The 18128-nt window shown below is 43.4% G+C and overlaps 1 protein-coding gene across 1 annotated transcript in view; it reads left to right on the top strand.

Annotated features, from left to right (window-relative positions):
• The window catches only part of LOC111142983 (ATP binding cassette subfamily A member 4), a 125676-nt gene that overhangs the window by 27405 nt on the left and 80143 nt on the right, over positions 1 to 18128 (top strand). The window contains exons 7-11 of the mRNA XM_022496358.1: positions 6192 to 6281; positions 8828 to 9068; positions 10097 to 10236; positions 10904 to 11020; positions 11687 to 11884. Of these exons, the coding sequence (XP_022352066.1) occupies positions 6192 to 6281; positions 8828 to 9068; positions 10097 to 10236; positions 10904 to 11020; positions 11687 to 11884 (786 nt within the window). The remainder of the gene's footprint in view (positions 1 to 6191; positions 6282 to 8827; positions 9069 to 10096; positions 10237 to 10903; positions 11021 to 11686; positions 11885 to 18128) is intronic.

Here is an 18128-nt window from a genome sequence, read left to right as displayed (position 1 = left end):
GTAGTTCATCCTTCCATCAGCTCTCAACGGCCATGTCATCCATGTACACACACTTTTAACCAAAGGCTACCCATTTATCCTTGTGTTAGGTACATCCTCAGCTTAGAAATAATACTGTTTTCTGGATGGTCTTCTTGAATCAGAGAAAGTAAAACACAAAAATTTCAACTCACAAAACATTCTTTTGTGTGCTGGCAGAATGGCGTATGTTTGATTAATCTATTGGGTCTAGAGCATCATCAAATATTGCTCAAACAAGATTTTTTTTGTAGCTAACATGCTTTATTCTGCCCTAAGTAAAAAACATTACATAGTCCCATAGGAGAGATATATTTCTTGTTCCTTGAGAACCCAAATGGAGATCTAGTATAGTCAGAATCTTCTTGATTGCCAGCTATGGCCTTCAGTCCATTTCTTTGAGTATAGATCAAGGCCCAGGGATTCCCCTGCCCCCAAAGACCAACCATGGCTGATGGGAAATGACAGAGACACACCCTTTCCATGGCCTTATTTATATATCCAGTCTTTCTTCAGAGGCCTAATCAGACCTTGAAATTGGGTTGACAGGGCTCAGTTCAGTTGTGATATGGAAGGGTTACTTGTTATTCAGGAAATCAAGAGAATTTATTGACATAGGAAGCACTGGTATGTGGGTGTGTGGGTGTGTGTGTGGGTGTGTATGTGTGTGTGTGAGAAAGAGAGAGAGAGAGAAAGAGAGAGATGATACTTGCCATTTTCGTCTATGACCTTTTTTCCAAAAATGTTTTTGCATTTCCATTCAAATAAACTTAGAGTTTTTTCCAGTTCTTTTGGCAGGAACAATCCATGTGAATTTGAATAGATAATGGGGGAAGGAACTAAAGGAAGAGGAGAGCCCTGGGAAAAGTTATTTTATAATTTATGGCAACATCTGTCAGATGGTTGGTGGCCAGATGTATATGGAGGGGTCCCTAGGGAGGCCAGGCACTGTTCTGAGATGTAAGTGGTAACAGAGATGTGAATCCAAGATCCTCATCATTTACTATCTCCACCAGAAAAAGCCAGGAAAAGAATTGCAATTACAGTACCAAGCACATGGCTGTAGAGACATACCTCATGGGACCTAAAACCTCAATAGGCTCTGTCTTTTTCTTACTAGATTTTAGTTAAGTTACTCATTAATTAATATAACATACTTATTGAGCATCTACTTTGTACCATGCCCTGAAGACATAAAACAAAATAAAGCCTATCTTTATGCTTATTGAGTTTACAATAGAGTGGAAAGACAGAAAATCATAGCAAACCAATACAAAAGTGATAAATGGATGCACTGAGAATTCTAGTAGGGGCTAGGAGGAGCACCTAACTCATGGGGAAGGAAGGCAAGAAGAGCATGGAGTGAGGGAAGGAAGGCTTTCTGGAGAAGCTGAGGTAGTTTCGGATGAGTTGACTCTGGCCTCTAGGGGTGGTGATGAGGATGAAGTGGAATGGGGTGAATTGGCCATTTTATTTATTTGGCTCTAAAGTAATGGGTGTAGTAGCTTTGCAGAGGCCTACAAGAATGTTTGAGACCTGAAAATTTAAAAAAATTATGGCTCTGAAATACAAAGAAAATCTTTAAAACTGAAATCAATAAACATTACATTGAATGTTTTAAGAAGGTAATATTGTTCAACTTTATTGTTAAATTTAGTGTTCATAAAATTTGAAATTCAAAAAACCAGTTTATAGTTCAGGTTTTCCCACTTTGCAAACATTCCTAAGTATTTACAGTGATTGCGGAGAAATCAGATCATTCATTAAATGAGTTACTCAAAGCCAAATAATTTCAAAAGCAAAATTAGAAGCCCTTAAAAATACATAGAAATCTATATTGATATGTAGATATAAGTACATATAGATATGACACATATCATATGTGTCATATGATATGAGACACAGGTGCTTTTCAGTGTGTTGAATCTGATGCAGGGCAGAGTTTTAAGACCAGCATGTGCCTAAAAGCTATGGAGGTAAAGGAAAGGAGATGGAGAGAAGATGCCCACTTAGTCAGAACACAGTGACAGATCATCTCCAGCTCAACGCCATGTGAGGAAAACAGACAACAAACTCACAAAGAAAGGGAAGTAATTAAAAGCAATTGGAGCCGGTGACTAACTGACAATCTCTCTGGACACATGAATGTGACATGTCTTTATTTTCCATGCTCTGAGTTTCTAGCGCCTCTTAGGTCCCTTCCCATTGTGTAGGACCTGGTAATTTTTTTCTCTGCATAGCTCTTAGGACTCCAGTCCTGATTCCAGCTTCCTCCAGTTTTTCAGATACCCCTTGGCTCCCCTCTTTGCAGAAAGGGGGCTCATCCTGCCCCACACTCAGATCCAGGACCAGTTCCTAGGTCTCCAGGCTGGGGATTTTGCCAAGGGGATAGGGATGGGGAAGAATCAGTGATGACTTTCAGACTTTTAGCTTTGGTGACAGGGGAGAAGGTGATGCCACAGCGGGAGAAGTGTGCACAGGACAGAAACTGGTTTGGGAAAGGTGACATGATCAGTTTAGGACAAGTTGGACTAGGCAAAGGTCCAGCTGACACAGGGGTTAGAGGTAGATTTAGAAGTCACCAAAAAGGTAGCAGATTAAGTGATAAAGGGATTGAGACTATCCAGGGAGAGTATGCAGAGTGAGAGGAGCAAGGCCACAGAGCCCCTCAGGAACCTCAGCGCTGAAGGAGAAGGTGGAGGCAGAAGAGCTCATGCGAAAAGCTGAGAAGGATCAGAGCAAACCAGACAAGAGCAGTATCACCGACATCAAGGGGTGGGAAGGACATAATCAAAAGTGTTGAGAGAAGCAGAGAGATCTGAAAAGACAAGCACCAAAAGTATCCATTAGACTTAAAAACTAGGAGGAAACTGGGAATTTCACTAGAATGCTAAAGTGTCTCCATTGAGCTGTGAGTGTGGAAGACGGGGATGTTGCTGAGAAATTGAAGTCACTGCACATGGACTGCTCTTCCAAGAAGCGTGGGAATAAAGGGTGGAGGAAGGCAGCTAGAGTGCAGCTGCAGGGGAATAAGGCATCAGAAGTAATTCTTTCTTTCACATGGGAGGTCTTGAGCACATATATGTGATAACAGTGAAGGGAAAGCTGAAGATACATCAGTGAGACTCTTGAAAGTAAACTTCATAAAGGGAGGACTTTGTTTTCATCATTGCTATGCTCCCTAGCCATTGGCACACAACGGACAGTCTGTACATATTTGTCAAATGTTAATTATGTCATTTAGAAACTATAATTGGCTGCAACAGAATGCTGAAAAAGAGTGGCTTTCCTATTCCTCCCAAAGCCAAGTCCTGTGGTGGTTCATTCAGGAGTGGTGTGGAGGCTCCACAGATTTTCTCAAGAACCCAGGCTCCTCTTTTCCATCACTCGTCCCTAGCATGTGGTTGGTATCTGGTGATCCTGAGATGTCTGCTCTACCTCCTCTAGCACATCAATGTTCCCGGCAGGCAGAGGGTCCTCCTTTAATAGGCCTTCCCCCAAATCCCCACTGTGTGACTTCTCCTGGTATCTTATTAGTCAGGATTTTGTCATGTTACCATCTCATGTACAATGGAGGCAGAGAAATGTTGTTTTTTAGTCAGGCATTATCACCATTAGCAAAATTAGATAGACATACATATTAGGAAATGTAGAAGGAAGTCCAGCCTGATGGAAGAGAAGCAACAGAAAAGGTTAGAGGTGAAACCATGTATGTCCAGTGCTGGTACTGACCTTCTCTTCTGGAGGCAGTGGGGAGCCATGTAAGATCTTTGAGCAGGAGAGGTGACATGGTTAGATTGGTCTGTTAGGTAACTCAGGCTACAGTGTAGGGAGTGCATTGGAACGGAGAAATCTAGAGACAAGGGGCCAGCAAGAATGTTATTCTGATGAAAATGTTCTGGGAGAGAGGCAAGGAGAGCATGAGCAAAGGCAGTCCTAGTGAGGAAGAGAAAAGAGAGAGGAAAGAGTATTTATTTAGTGTTCATTCATTCAGCTATTTATTGATTCTTGCATACAAAAAGCTTCTTTTTTATTTTTAAAATTTTCTATTACAGATATAAGTATAAAAGAGAGAATAATGTAATGAACTCCCATGGATCCATCACACAGCTGTTTTCAACATTTGGCCATTATTGTTTAATATGCCCCTCACTTTTTTTCCCTAAAATCTTTTTTTTTAAGATTTTATTTATTTATTTGATGGAAATCACAAGTAAGCAGAGAGGGAGGCAGAGAGAGAGAGGAGGAAACAGGCTCCCCACCAAGCAGAGAGCCCAATGTGGGGCCCGATCTCAGGACCCTGGGATCATGACCTGAGCCAAAGACAGAGTCTCTAACCCACTGAGCCACCCAGGCGCCCCTCCCTAAAATCTTTTAAAGCAAATCACAGACAATATATTCTTTCACCCTTACATACTTTCTTGTGTAAAACTTGCGTGTTTTAATGCGTGTTTTAACAAACCACAATTCTGCCATCACACCCAACAAAATTAACAATAATTCCTTAATATTATCTAATACCCAGTCATGTTCACTTTCCTCTGATTGTTACAGCTGATTTGTTCAGATCAAAATAAAGTCCACACATGGCATTTTATTGCTGTATCTCTTAGATCTCCTTTCATCTCTACTAGATCTTATTAGAGTAGTCAGGAGGTGAATCACAGGAGTTGGTGATAACTTGCCACTGGCACACATTTCTACCTGCTGGCTTCCTCCCTACCTACGTTCTCAGCCCCACCCTCTCATGGAATTAAAGCAGGAATTAAAGTGCTTTGCCCAGCTTTCCCTGAAACTATTTCCAAGGAGTTTGAAAAGAAGTCCTGGCCAGACCAATGTCTAGGGCCAGTGTGAAGGTTAAGGAGAGAAGATGCTTCTCAATGGTGTATTTGCAAGGGTGGTTTTGCTGCTACTTCCTCTGGCAAATTATTCTCCCATCTGCTTTGTGGCCCTCATAACAAAGCCTTTCATTTAACAGTTAGGAAATGAACCAGAAATGCTGACATTCCATGAAGTGTTCCTGTATTCATTCTTCAGTATCAGGGCCAGAGAGACTGCGAGGGCCCCTGCCCTTACAGCAGGGAGAAGGGAGGGCAGGACCACTGCTAGAAATGGGAGGCTGGACTGTTCAAAACCTAACTCCACCTGCTTCTCAGCTGGGCCGCAGGCTGGTAAGCCCACCCATCATTTAGGAGAACCACCCTGGCAAATAGAAAACTGAGGCTTGTGGCTTGTGGTCCACAATCCTTGAGTCAGAATTCTACATTGATCTTGTGAAAAATGCAGAGCCCTTGCAGACATACTCAAGATGCACACTTGAGTTTGAAAACCACTATCTTAAAACTTAGAATTCAGCCCTAAAAGACAGAGGATCAGTGAGTCAATCAGTTTTGAAACTATCAAGAACGAAGTCATTCATTAAGGACTTGAACTTGGTTTCCAGAAAACAAGTTGTTCACATTGGGCTCAGGTTTGCAACCAGCAAACTTGTGGGCTTCCACGTTCCCTGTGTAGGTGGGAAGTGCTTGAATAGTTCTGTATTGTCTCAAGGGCCTGGGGTCAGCAGAACACTGCTGTCTATGGATAATCTGCAAGAAACCTCTCTTCAAAGCTGCCAACAGCAGCTTCAAAAGAAAGATGATATAACTAGCCAAATCTTCCATATAAGAAAGTAGTGTTGAACAGAGGAAGAGCCACAATCTACCTGAAAAAGCCTCAACGGAGCAAAGATGTGAACGGTGAGGAAGCCTGAGTGTGTCTGCGGAGCCCAAGGTGCCAAGATGGGCACCTCACCACACAGCCTTCCTTTACAGTCCAGCAGCTGCGTTGGTTTCCTTCCTCCAGGAGGCTTGTTGGGTGTTGCTAAAGCAGCAATCAGAATCACTTTGGCATATTTGATATCACTGTGAAATTATTTGTGATTGACTAGCTCAGCAGGGAGCTGAGCCTGGAATCAGACTTGGAATAAGAGTCTTTAATTTTCTCAGTTAGATAAAACAGTCTGTTTTTGAAAGTAATCTAGCAGAAGAGGTCCTGTGATCAGAAAAAAAAAGGAGGTAATGTTTTTTCAAGCATACAGGAGATCAGATAGCACCCATGTGTATATGTATAACTTAATACATGTATGTGTATACACACATATACATTTTATATTTTTTCCCTATCAATTACAGCTTCCTACACTCTTAGACAGCAGGTCTCAAGGTATCAATCTGAGATCCTGGGGAAGAATATTTTCTGATATGTCACCAAGAATTCAAGAGGTAAGTGGCCAAATGATACTAATGATAATGTAATATATAATGATAATATCTTTCCACCATTTTACCACACTTACTATGTCAAACAATTTAATTGTACCTCAGACCTGTTCAAGGAGAAATACATTTGAACTTTCTGTCTAGCAGTTTCAAAGCACCTGTTCATATCCTAAATTATCTGTGCTCCTGGGTTGGAGGCAAAAGGAAAGGAACCATCCTTCTGATTTCATGCCTAGGAAGAAATGCCACCATGTCTTGTGTGGCTGAATATCAGTGGACTTATACTGAATTGAGGTCTTTCCAGTACTGAAGTGACCCATCCTACTATGCTCTTACAATCCACCTAAATCTGTACTGCTAAGAGCAATAGCATTCACTTGCAAGGTGCTTACAGGCATCGTTTTAAAGTGTCTTAAATATATTGACTCATCCCATCCCATCACACACACACACACACACACACACACACACACACACACACACAAACCCTGACATTTTTGTGTTGTTTTGTGAAGGATGTGCATGTTTCAATTAACATCTGGTTGCACGAGCCTTTACCTGTATAGAAATTGATTCTCCACTCGTAGATGAGAGGTGCTGGGGGTGTAATGATGAAGAGGCCAGTATGGCCACTTCCCTAGTGAAACATACAATCTAATGGGGAAGAGTAATGTGAAAGAAACAATTATCTTTAAGTGCGATGTGTATTATGAAAGGGAGACAAAAGGTGAAGCATAATTTTCCCCAAACATTCTCCCCTCCAATATCCTCAGCTGATTTGGGCTTAGCCAATCTTGAAAATTGCGTTGTGGAATCTGTGTTCATAAAACTAAGTTCAGCCTGGGCAGAGTGTAAGTGCTGCTGTGCAGGGAAGTTAGAGAAGGGCCCATTGTACTGATGGCCACCTGCTCTAGTGGGAGTCTCTGTTTAACATTCTTTTCTTCATGAGCATTTAAGAAATTCTTATCAGTATAATAGGGTTGAAAATGATAGAGAATGTGAAAAAAGTCCCCAAAGCATATCAACACTCCTCCGTCTATGTGGGAGTTCCAAAATGTTTCTTGCCTGGCTAGATAGCAAGTGTAAGCGTTTGTGAATTAGGTTGTAGCAGATGGCTCCGTTTATATTAACTGATACTAGACCATTTGACCCCAGAACAGCCCCTTCATCTCCAAGTGCTTTGCTTAAATGAACAACATAATAATGATAATAACCCCTTACAAGACGGTCATAAGACCTACTGTTGTCGAAGCAATTTGAGATTCCAAGTTTATTATTGAAGCCTAGACTGTGATTATAGGCATGACTCACAGTGTGGATCCTACACAGCACCCAAGAGTTTCAGAGGGCAAGTGTTGGCATGTGGACAAAGACAGGGATGACAGGTAAACATCACTTATTGAAGTAGGGGAACTGTTTTCAGTCTCACCTGACTGAACCCTAATGCTTTTTTAAATTCCCAAGTGCCTTTGAAAATTACTAATAAGTGTGTTTGAGGAATAAAAGTGGCACTGTTTTTATTTTGCATATTCCCCTAAAGGAAAGCCAGATGACATGTGGGCGCTGAGACCCTGGTGACTCTGGCAGTCCTCAACTTAGTTCTCAGCATTACAGATCTGCCTTCAAAGGATGAGTCCATCAAGGGCCACGGGTACTCATGGAGAGAAGACTACCAGCCTCTTCTTAGTCTGGTGCAGAATTTAAAGAGTTCTTCCAAGGATGCCTGGGTGGCTCAGTTGGTTAAGCACCTGCTTTTGGTTCAGGTTAAGATCCCAGGGTCCTGGGATCAAACCCTACCTTGGGGAGCCTGCTTCTCCCCCTCCTCCCTGGTGCTGCTACTCTCTTGCTATCTCTGTTTCTCTCTCTCCAATAAATAAATAAAATCTTTTTTAAAAAATTAAAATTAAAAAATAAAGTGTTCTTCCAAGAGTGGAGACTTCATCTGTCCTGTATTTGCTTGGATTTTAACACACACAAACACACTCACACACACAGAGGAACCGCAAACCACACATTTCAAGGAAATGGAAGAACTTACATTTGGTAAAATTAAGCTAATAAAAAGATAATTCTCTAAATATAAGACACTAAATTCTAAATGACTTGGCCAAAGAAATTTGCTGTGATCTTGCTTTTCTAGGGCAGAGCCATTCCTCCATCATTTTATTTCCCACTTTTTCCCCAGTATTCTCATCTTGATGGGATAACAGAACCCGAGAACTTGCTTATAAAGAAATACTCCCTACATTTGTCCAAGGACACATTCCCGAGGAATTCAGATAAAGGGGACTAGAAGGAAGATATTAAAATATGTTGGGATTCACTCTTTGATTTTATTTAAGGCTCATTCTAGGCTCATTTTAGGCCTGAATAGATGGCAATAGGTTATTTCACAGCTGGGTTAAGAACTACTGAGAATATGTGTGTTTTCTTTTAAATGTGGAAGTCAAATGCATATGTGAGGTCTCCCCATACTTTGGAGCTCTGGCATCAGAGTGATGATAATTCTAGCTGCCTTAAAATAACCTGAAGTCTTTGCCTTGCTCTAGTTCATCCATCAACCAAGTGTTCAAGACTTGCTGTGGGTGGCCAGGCCTCTCATGCAGACTGGTGGTCCAGAGACCTTCACACAGCTGATGAGCATCCTGTCTGATCTCTTATGTGGCTACCCAGAGGGAGGAGGCTCTCGAGTGTTCTCCTTCAACTGGTATGAAGACAATAACTATAAGGCCTTCCTAGGGATTGACTCCACAAGGAAGGATCCTATCTATTCTTATGACAAAACAACAAGTAAGTTTTCTGGGTCATATATATAAAACGGCATCTGATGTGAGTGAAGCTGATGGTTTAACACTGATGGTTTAACACTTTCAGGGAAACCCAGTCCTGGGGTTAAATTGGTCTTGTTGAGGGTCCTTGAGCAGAGAGGCTTCTGCTCCCAGAAAGTCCACTTCCCCTTGTGGGAAAGGGGCAGTGCTCATAAAGAATTCTGGATCTGAGCCATGGAAAGAACTGAGACCCACTTGGAAAGGGAACAGAGGGGACATTTCTCACTGATCTGATTGAACAAGGGTTAAGTTCTAGAGGAAGGGAAGAAAGATAAATGAGGAGACAACCCAGAGTTGCAAGCAAAGCTCAGGTCAGAAGGACCCTGGCGAGTAAACATGGCTGTGGGATGTTTTTACAAACAGTGCAGTGAAAATCTCTGTGTGCTGTACTGAGTTACGTTCCAAATGGTAAGTCCTTGGCAAACCATCTTTCCTACCTTTTATTGTTAGGGGAGGCGAGGCTTCTGTGGGGTAAAGGAAGGTGAGTTGGGAAAGAAATACAACTAGGTGAACTTTGAGTTAAAAATTAAAAAGAGGCAGCAAGGCACGCACCCAAAGTAGTTGGACCCTAAGATAGCCCACATGACGAAGAAATTAAGCAGCTATGTGAAGGGAAATTATTGAGGCTGAAGCTGAGATTCCAAGGGAAGGCCTTATTTGGCCCCTTGTCCCTTTCATGTGAGAATGGCATCCGCTCCTTGCAGTAATCCCAGGCAGGCTTCTTAGCCTCCTTCTAAAGTAGAATAAACCACAGGGCAAGCCCCGTTCTTTGTTTCTCTGATGAGGCCCTTATTGAGATGCACTGTGGCATTTTGTTACTTACTAATGATGAGCTTGTTATTGGTGGGGTACAGCCTGTTAATTCAGGTTATTTGTCAAATCCTCCAGCATAGAGTTGAATGAGACATGTGATTTAAACACACTAATGACTATGTTTAGCTCTGAGCAACAGGGGAGTTTCTATAAAATCTGTCCCTTCTCTCCCGGCAGCGACCTTTTGTAATGCATTGATCCAGAGTCTGGAGTCAAACCCTCTCACCAAAATAGCCTGGAGGGCAGCAAAGCCTTTGTTGATGGGAAAAATCCTCTTTACTCCAGATTCTCCGGCAGCACGCAGAATACTGCAGAATGTAAGTTCCCAGCTGGTCTTGTCCTTTTTACCCTGGACCTCCCAGAAGAATGAGAGAGTGGGAGAGAGAGAGCATGCTAGCGCATGCACACGTGCCTGCTCCTGCTCACGGCTCATCGGCTCCTGGTAGCAAGCCGTATGTTTGTGTTGTGCTTAGTGGAGTGTTGGGTTCCTCCCCCATCCACATCATCATTGGAATGCTTTGTGCCCCTGTCCCTGCCTGGGCCCTCCCTTCTCTACAAAACCTAAGATGAGGTTTTCTTCCCCAGCACCTGAATTTTATCCCTAATGGAAGGGCTCACAGTTCTCTGAAACTTGGCTATCTGCAAGAGACAAAGGCAGGAAGGGAGAAAGAGCATTTCCTTACAGGGTGTCCAAATCTAGTTTAAATGAGGCTCTGGGACAATGACATCGTCAGTATTACATGTATTGAGAGATACATCTCAATATCTCTGAGATATTAAGAAACTAGATTCTGGCAGTGTGGAAGTTAGGAAATAACAGATTGTTCTGGGAAATATCAGTAGACTAGAAAGTAAAGACACTCCTTGAAAAGACTTTCCCAAACACTGAGGGTTTGTGACAGGAGCAGAGAAGGCACAATCAAAACTGCTCTCTCACGTTTTTCCTCCCTGTTCTTGTCTCTAACTGTCTCTGTCTGGTTTTAGGCCAACTCAACTTTTGAAGAGCTGGAGCGCCTTAGGAAGTTGGTCAAAGCCTGGGAAGAAGTAGGCCCCCAGATCTGGTACTTCTTTGACAAGAGCACACAGATGACCATAATCAGAGTACGGATGGGGGAGGGGAGGAGAAGAGCCAAGAAAGTTCCATAAATTTCCTTTTCTCAGTAAAGGGTTGGTCTGCTGGAGTTGGATCAAAATTTAATAAGCAGGGGCCTAAGGCACTAGTTCTGGAGGCACCAAGTGGAGTCGCTGACTTTGGGTGGGAAATGTTCTTTGAATTTTGGGGGAAATGTAAAAACTGATCAATGGCTTCCTGCAGTTTCTTGCTTTTTTCAGTTCACTTGAGGGCCTCAGATTCAAAGGGACATCTCCCCAGGTGGCCAGCTCTGTAACTGCAAAAGTAGTTGAGTATGTCTGTCTGCTGTCATTTCCAGCTTTGCAAAGCCAGGAGATTAGAGTCCTATATAGCAGAGATAATTAAAAGAGAACAACAAAAAACCATTAAAAAAAAAGAAAGAAAGCTTCCTATATTACCATTTTCCCTGTCCTTCTTCCCCAGCCCCAACATTTACATTTTCCTTCTAGAGAGAACTGTGTATTCAGGGGAAATGGGATATAGATAGGCATGCCTTATCATGGAATAAAACCCACTCACTTTTTAGGGAGGCTTAACGTCTATCCCTTTTCATTAAAAGTTGGAAATGGCGTGAAAACAAGACCAGAGATCCTGTGGTATTTCTAAATACTACAACTGTCTTGCTTCCTCCCAAGGACACTCTGGAGAACCCAACAGTGAAAGGCTTTTTGAATAGTCAGCTTGGTGAGGAAGGTATCACTGTAGAAGCCGTGCTGAACTTCCTGGATAGGGGTCCTCGAGAGAGCCAGGCCAATGACGTGGACAACCTCAACTGGAAAGATGTATTTAACTTCACGGATCACACCCTGCGTCTGGCTAGCAGATACCTGGAGGTGAGGCATCTCCTTTTCCTTTGCTAATGAACCAAGAATTCTCACGGCTCCCAAACAAGGTGGATCCTGTTCCCTAATAGCTTATCCACATGTAAAACAGATCCTTTCCACATCTCTGCAGACCGGCCCTCCATGGCTCCCTGACTCCTCCTGGGCTGGTCCCCCTCCCTTGTAGCCTGTGAAGTAGTTGCATCTGTCCTCCATCCTCTCTTGTCTGCCATAGATTCCATCATCATTGGCCAGAAATCGCAAGTTCTCAGGTCCCACTGCTTGCTGGAAACTCTCACCCCCAGCTTTTACAGGCGTAGCATGCTCAGTGTAGCTCAAAATAGATTTGTGTTCTCCTCCTCATAGAACCTGTCTTCCTATAGCATTTCCTATCCTGATCTCTGTCCTCGGCCTTATTCCAAATTATCAAGTCAGAGACTGTGGGGTCATCCTTAGTTACCTTTCTTCCTCCCCTTCCGCACAGCAGCATTATTTATTGAGGATTTCTTTGTGCCAAGCTCTGGGCTCTGCTTTCGTACACAGTAGCTCATTTCATCCTTGCAAGAGCTCCATGAAGTGTGCGCTGTTATCTTTCTTATTTTAACAGATGCAGAAGCTGAGGCTTAAAGAGGTTAAATAAAGTCCCATTCCATAGCTGTTCTGTGTAGCAGAATACATCCAGATCTGGGTGTGCCTGAATTCAGAGCCTGCCCTTCTGACCCCCCTACTGCCTCTTTCATGTCTGGTCACTGAGGACAGTTATATACCAGTTCCAAAACATGATGGTTTTTCCCATACCATCAAGAGATTCTTCAGCAACAGCTGGGTGTCCTGCAGCTCGACTCAATGCTGATGCTACCTGGAGATTGCATCAGAGCCCCTAGGTTAAGAGCTCAGTCTCATGACACTGGCACCCACCCCCTAATTCTGCTCACAGATTTAGCAGGCAGGTTCCCATGACCCTTTCTTGGATTCAATTAATTTGCTAGCGTGGCTCACAAGACTCAAACATTTTACTCATTAGATCACTGGTTTATTATGAAACAATATAACTCAGGAACAGCCAAATGGGAGAGATACGTAGGGCAAGGGATGAGAAAAGGGTGTGGAGCTTCTGTGTCCTCTCTGGGAATGCCACTCTTCCCAAATCTCCACATGTTCACAAACCGGAAGTTCTCCAAACCGCATGCCTTTGAGTTTTCATGAAGACTTCATTACTTAGGCATGGTTGAGTAAATCATGGCCATTAGTAACTGAACTCGGCTTCCAGTCCACTCCCCTACTCTCCCCTCCAACCCTATAATCACACAGTTGGCTCCTCTAGCAACCAGTTCTCATCCTTAGATGAGGTCCAAAAGTCACCTCATCAACATAACAAAGCACAACTTAAGGCTGTTCATCACTTAGGAAATTTAAAGTGTTTTAGGAGCACCACCAGAAACAGAAAAAGACAAATATATATATCTGATTATAAATCATAGTATTACACTGAGGTTTGTCTCTCTCCTAAATACGTCTCATCTCCACCTCTTGCTTTTAAGGCTCTCTGAGTTCTGGAAGCATTGTTGTCTCTCTGTCAGCCTGTTCCAGTGGCTTCCTCCCTGGGTTCCAGGGTCCAGGATCTGTTGGCTCAGGCATTTCTCCACACTACCACCAGACCTACATTTCAAACACGGCAGAGTATCTGCAGTCATCACTCTCATGCTAAAAATCTCACCGAGCCAGTCCCCAGGGACCACAAGTGCCTTCCACAGCCACTGCAGCCCACCTGCCCAGCCAGCGCTCACTCACACATCTGCTGCTCTGCTCCGCTGGCCCTTTTGCCACCCTCAGGCATACCCTAACTGCTCATGATTTTGCTCTTTGCAAATGCTGCCAGTGATTAGAGCTTTTTTGCTTAAAAAAAAAAAAAAAAAGAGTTTATTGGTTGATCTAACCTGGAAATTCAGGGGATCTAAGGACTAAATGCAACCATGAGACCCTTGTGCCCTTCTATCTCATGGTTGTGCTTGCTTCTGCTGGGCTTTGATCTCAGCCAGGCCCTCTCCATTTGGTGGTGTATCAGCTGTTCACAGCCCTCAGTAGTCAGCTTTACCCCCAGAAAATCTGCAGAAAGAAGGAGTGGCTTTCCCATAGCATAAGCTATACTCCTGGGCAGTTTTCTGATTGGCCTGACTCTACCTATCTCTGAGTCTCTGTAGGGGTTCATGTACTATGATAGGGAGGTGTGGGTCATATGCTCACCATGAAGTAAGGAAAGCCAAGTTAGCTTAATCTGAATCTCTGGGACAGAGAAGGATTACTGTGAAGTGGGGAAGACTGTTTCCCCCAAAAGAAGAAACATAAGGCAGAAAATCCTGAAATGACTTTTCCTTCCCCATCTGTTGGGCTTCCATTCATTCATTCTTTGAGACTCAGCTCTCACATGTCACTTCTGCTTCAACATAAGTTTAGCCATTCACTCTTCCAAGCATTCTCTACTCCATGTGTCCCCATCCCTGGCCATGTCACCACCACCCACCTGCTGCAGTTATAAGCAGGGCTCTGGGAGAGGGTGTGGATGGGAGAAAAGAGCACTGTTCTTTTACTCTTGCAGAATGGAGTTCAGTGGTTCTTACAGTGTTTTTGCTGGGTACATCAGTAGTAAAGAATACCTCTTGTCTTTTGTTTGACTTGACATTTGCTTGGTGACATAAAGGTTGCATTTCTTGTAGGATGATTTTTTCCATGTAGCTTATGTTTCATGTAGTGCTAGGTACCCAAAAGGTACTTAATATATACCAACTGCTTAGATGGATAAGAATTCAATTTTTAGAATCAGACTGCCTGGGTTCAAATCTCTGCTACTTGTTCCTCAGTTTCTGAATCTGTAAAATGGAGATATTAATAGTACCTAGCTAATAGATTTGCTGTGAGAATTAATATCAATTCACAGTTAATTCATGCAAAGTACTTGGAACAATGCTTAGAATATAGTAAGCTCTTTAATACTAACTTTTAACAAAATACAAACCAACCAAAAATACTGTTAGGAGGAGGACAGTGGCATTAGTGAAATCAGACCCAGCCACTGAGCTGTTCCTGGTGCCCCTCTAGGGATTATGAGCAGCTAATTATATCCTGCCTCAGCCACCAAGGCTTCCAAGGGCCTTGCAATCCCATTAACTGAGCTAAGTGCTCCTAAGTAAAGGCCATCGTGGCCACAGGTCAGTGGTCTCCCCCAGGGGTTCTGAAGAGGGGTTTTGATGGAGGCAGGAGCCCAGCAGGTGATTATGATGAGGTTTCTGGTCTTCCTGCTCTTGCAGGGGTCAGAGGGAAGAAGAAAGCAAGGGGGTATTGAACTGAAAGGAGAATGTAGGAGGGGGAAGACAAAGCCGCTGTTCGGGTGATATCTTTTGAATCAGAAATACAGATATTTGTGTACTGTGTACTGCTTTCTTCTGTTGATTCATTGGCTCCAGATACGTATTGGGAGGTTAGAGAGAAATCAAGGGAGAGGTAGAAAGGGTGCAGAAGTCCACACCACAAGAGCAGTGTTATTTCAAGGGCCATGAACTGGATCACAAGCAGTGACCTTATTTTATTGCTCTCCAGTTTCTCAGAAGCATAGAATGGGACTGAGGCAAGAGAATGCAGGTGAGGGGTGGGCTGGGTTCATGGCTGGAGGGAAGGGACTTGTATCTGAGGCTTACGTGCCCTCTCATGCAACCCTCTTAACTGCCTGCCTATAGGGGCAACTGTTTTCATTTTACAGAATTAAAAATGGAGCCTTAAAGAAGACTAACTTGCCCAACAGCGCAGCAGATGAGTGGGGGATCCAGAATTAGAATCCAGACCTGTCTGGCTCTAATGAGGAAGTTCTTTCCTCCTGTAATATGAGGGGCACATTAGTGGAGGCTCAGTATGTATTGTTTGGATAAATTATAAAATGAGTTGGATGAAGACAACAATTATTTTGTAATACTCTGAATAACACACACTATTCTGACTGGGTCTTTTCTTCATGAAATAACTAGATGTGGAGTAGGAAACCAAAAAGATTTTGGCTGATTTGGTCATTCATATATTTGCGTGCATTGAACCATCTACATCTGAATAAATACCGGTGATCCCTGGTCCCTAGAAGCTCATATCTTATTGGAAGAGTTAAGCATGTTATTAAATAATGCCATATTAATGATCTCTCAGAGGACTACTAGAACAATAATTCAATCAGATGGAATAGAAACAAACTACACAAACCCAATTTCAAGTGTCACACGTCGTCTAAGAACTGTCAGTTCTTCCTCCAAATTATCTCTGAAATCCCTGGTTCCTCTCCCTCTCCATGTATGGCCTCTTTACAGAGTTTGTACCGTCTCTCCTAGCTGGGCACTGGACCTCCATTCTCTGCTGCTTCTGCTCAGCTCCCACATTGCCTCCAGCAGGATCTTTCTAAAACCCATCTCACCATGACCTTCCTGTTTAAAGCTCCTTAGTGACATCTGGTTGCTGTAAAGGTGAAGTCACTCTCAGTCTAGCCCCCTCACAGGTCTTCCACATTGTGTGAGCTGGCAAGCTGCATGCTGCGGGGCCTCCAACCTGTGCAAGCAGACTCCTTTCCTCCTGCACCCCCTGGCTTCCTTCAGAGCTCGGCTCCTGTATTGCAGGCCTTCCTCTACACACCATTCTCCTCCATCGTAGCCCTTGATAACTGCTTGTTCATACACCTCCCCATCCCGCTAGACCTGAGCCACTTGAGGGCTAAAGCTCTGTCTTACTTATCTTTTAATTTCCCATGTTAGGTTGGTGGAGCTGCAGTGACATAAAGTAGATACCCATGCATGCCAAATTAAGACTGAAAATACATTTATGCTGGGTCTTAAGGACTGAACTTGCTAGCTAAGCAAGGCAGAAAGACAATTTCAGACAGAAGGAGGAGCATAAGACCAGTGCAGAGGTGTGACTGTAACATTAGGGTAGTGGGTGGTAGGTGGGGTTGGGGAGGAGCATTAGGGTCCGGAGATGCGACTAGAAAGATCAGCTTTACCCTGCAGGCTATGGGGTGCCATCTCCAGCGCTTGCTATGGGTTCTGTGATTTCGGGCGACAGTGCTGTTCCACTGCCTGAGAAGTGAGAACGACATCTTTTGCTACAGTCTGGGGAGTGCTCACCGCTAGGGTAGAACTGGCTATTTGCAACCTGAATGTGTGTTCTCATTCGTCAGTGTCTGACTCTGTTGATCATGAAATATCTTTAATATAGTAACACTGACCTCCCAGGGTTGGTGGAATGATTAAACCAGAAAGCTTTGAGAGCTAGTGTCTTCTGCAGTTACCAGCCAGGTTATTGCGTCTTCCCTAGGACCCAATTAGATAGAAGCATTACCTGGTGGCTTTGCCCAGTGTACATCTTGGCGATCCAAGTTGACTTTTTGTTTCATTATTTATTTATTTTAGAAACAGACGTATTTTAACAGCTGTGCATTTCCTGTCCCTTTGTTTTCAAGTTGTGGTGCATTTCCTCAGTCTTTGTGGTAGAAGGTTTCAGATGTCTGTTTCACAGTGCCTAGTGTGTTAGATAAAATTTATGGTAGTGCCTTTGGCCTCTGTCTCACCATCCCAAACAACTCAAACAGCCCAAAGCTATTTTATTTAGTGGCTTTTTCCATGTGGTTGGAAATGAATCTTGAGTGTTAGAGCCTAGATCTGCCAGGAAATTCATTCTGGGATGTTTGCCCACATCCACTGGCGTTTTTCAAAAGGAACCCCAGGTATCTACATTAACACCAGCAGGATCACTTCAGGCCTCCATGGGCATTCATCAGCTGCTTTGTTCTCAGCCTAAGTATGGAAATTAAAGATGTAAGAGGCACGATTATAAAGCCACCGTCTCTAAGGGTGCAGCCCCTCCCTTATCCTTGGACTCTCCCCTGACACATCCTGGGTGTATTAGTCAGAATATGTCAGCACAGGGTGCCATTCCCCTTTGATTATCAAGTTCAAACAAAAAGGGAGATTCTTTTTTTCTTTGCCTCCACTCGGCAATGTTTCCCACTTAATATATAATTTAATTCATCTATTACTTAATGTGTTTGAATTTAGAGTCTGGCAGGTCAGAGTTGAAGAAGGAAGCCTGCTGCTACTGCAGCTTCTCCTCCCAAGGTGGTGGTTGATTTATCCGTGTAAACAAATGACTGCATTCTCAAGAGGTCTTGAGCACAGCTGCCTGCCCCGGAGAGAGCTCGAACCTCTTCCTCTAGGATGAACTCTGCTTC

The sequence above is a fragment of the Enhydra lutris genome, unplaced genomic scaffold (assembly GCF_002288905.1).
Source record: "Enhydra lutris kenyoni isolate GAN:26980312 unplaced genomic scaffold, ASM228890v2 scaffoldscaffold9, whole genome shotgun sequence".
NCBI lineage: Eukaryota > Metazoa > Chordata > Mammalia > Carnivora > Mustelidae > Enhydra > Enhydra lutris.
Note: the sequence above shows the minus strand (reverse complement) of the source record. Positions and strands in the feature narration are given on the sequence as shown.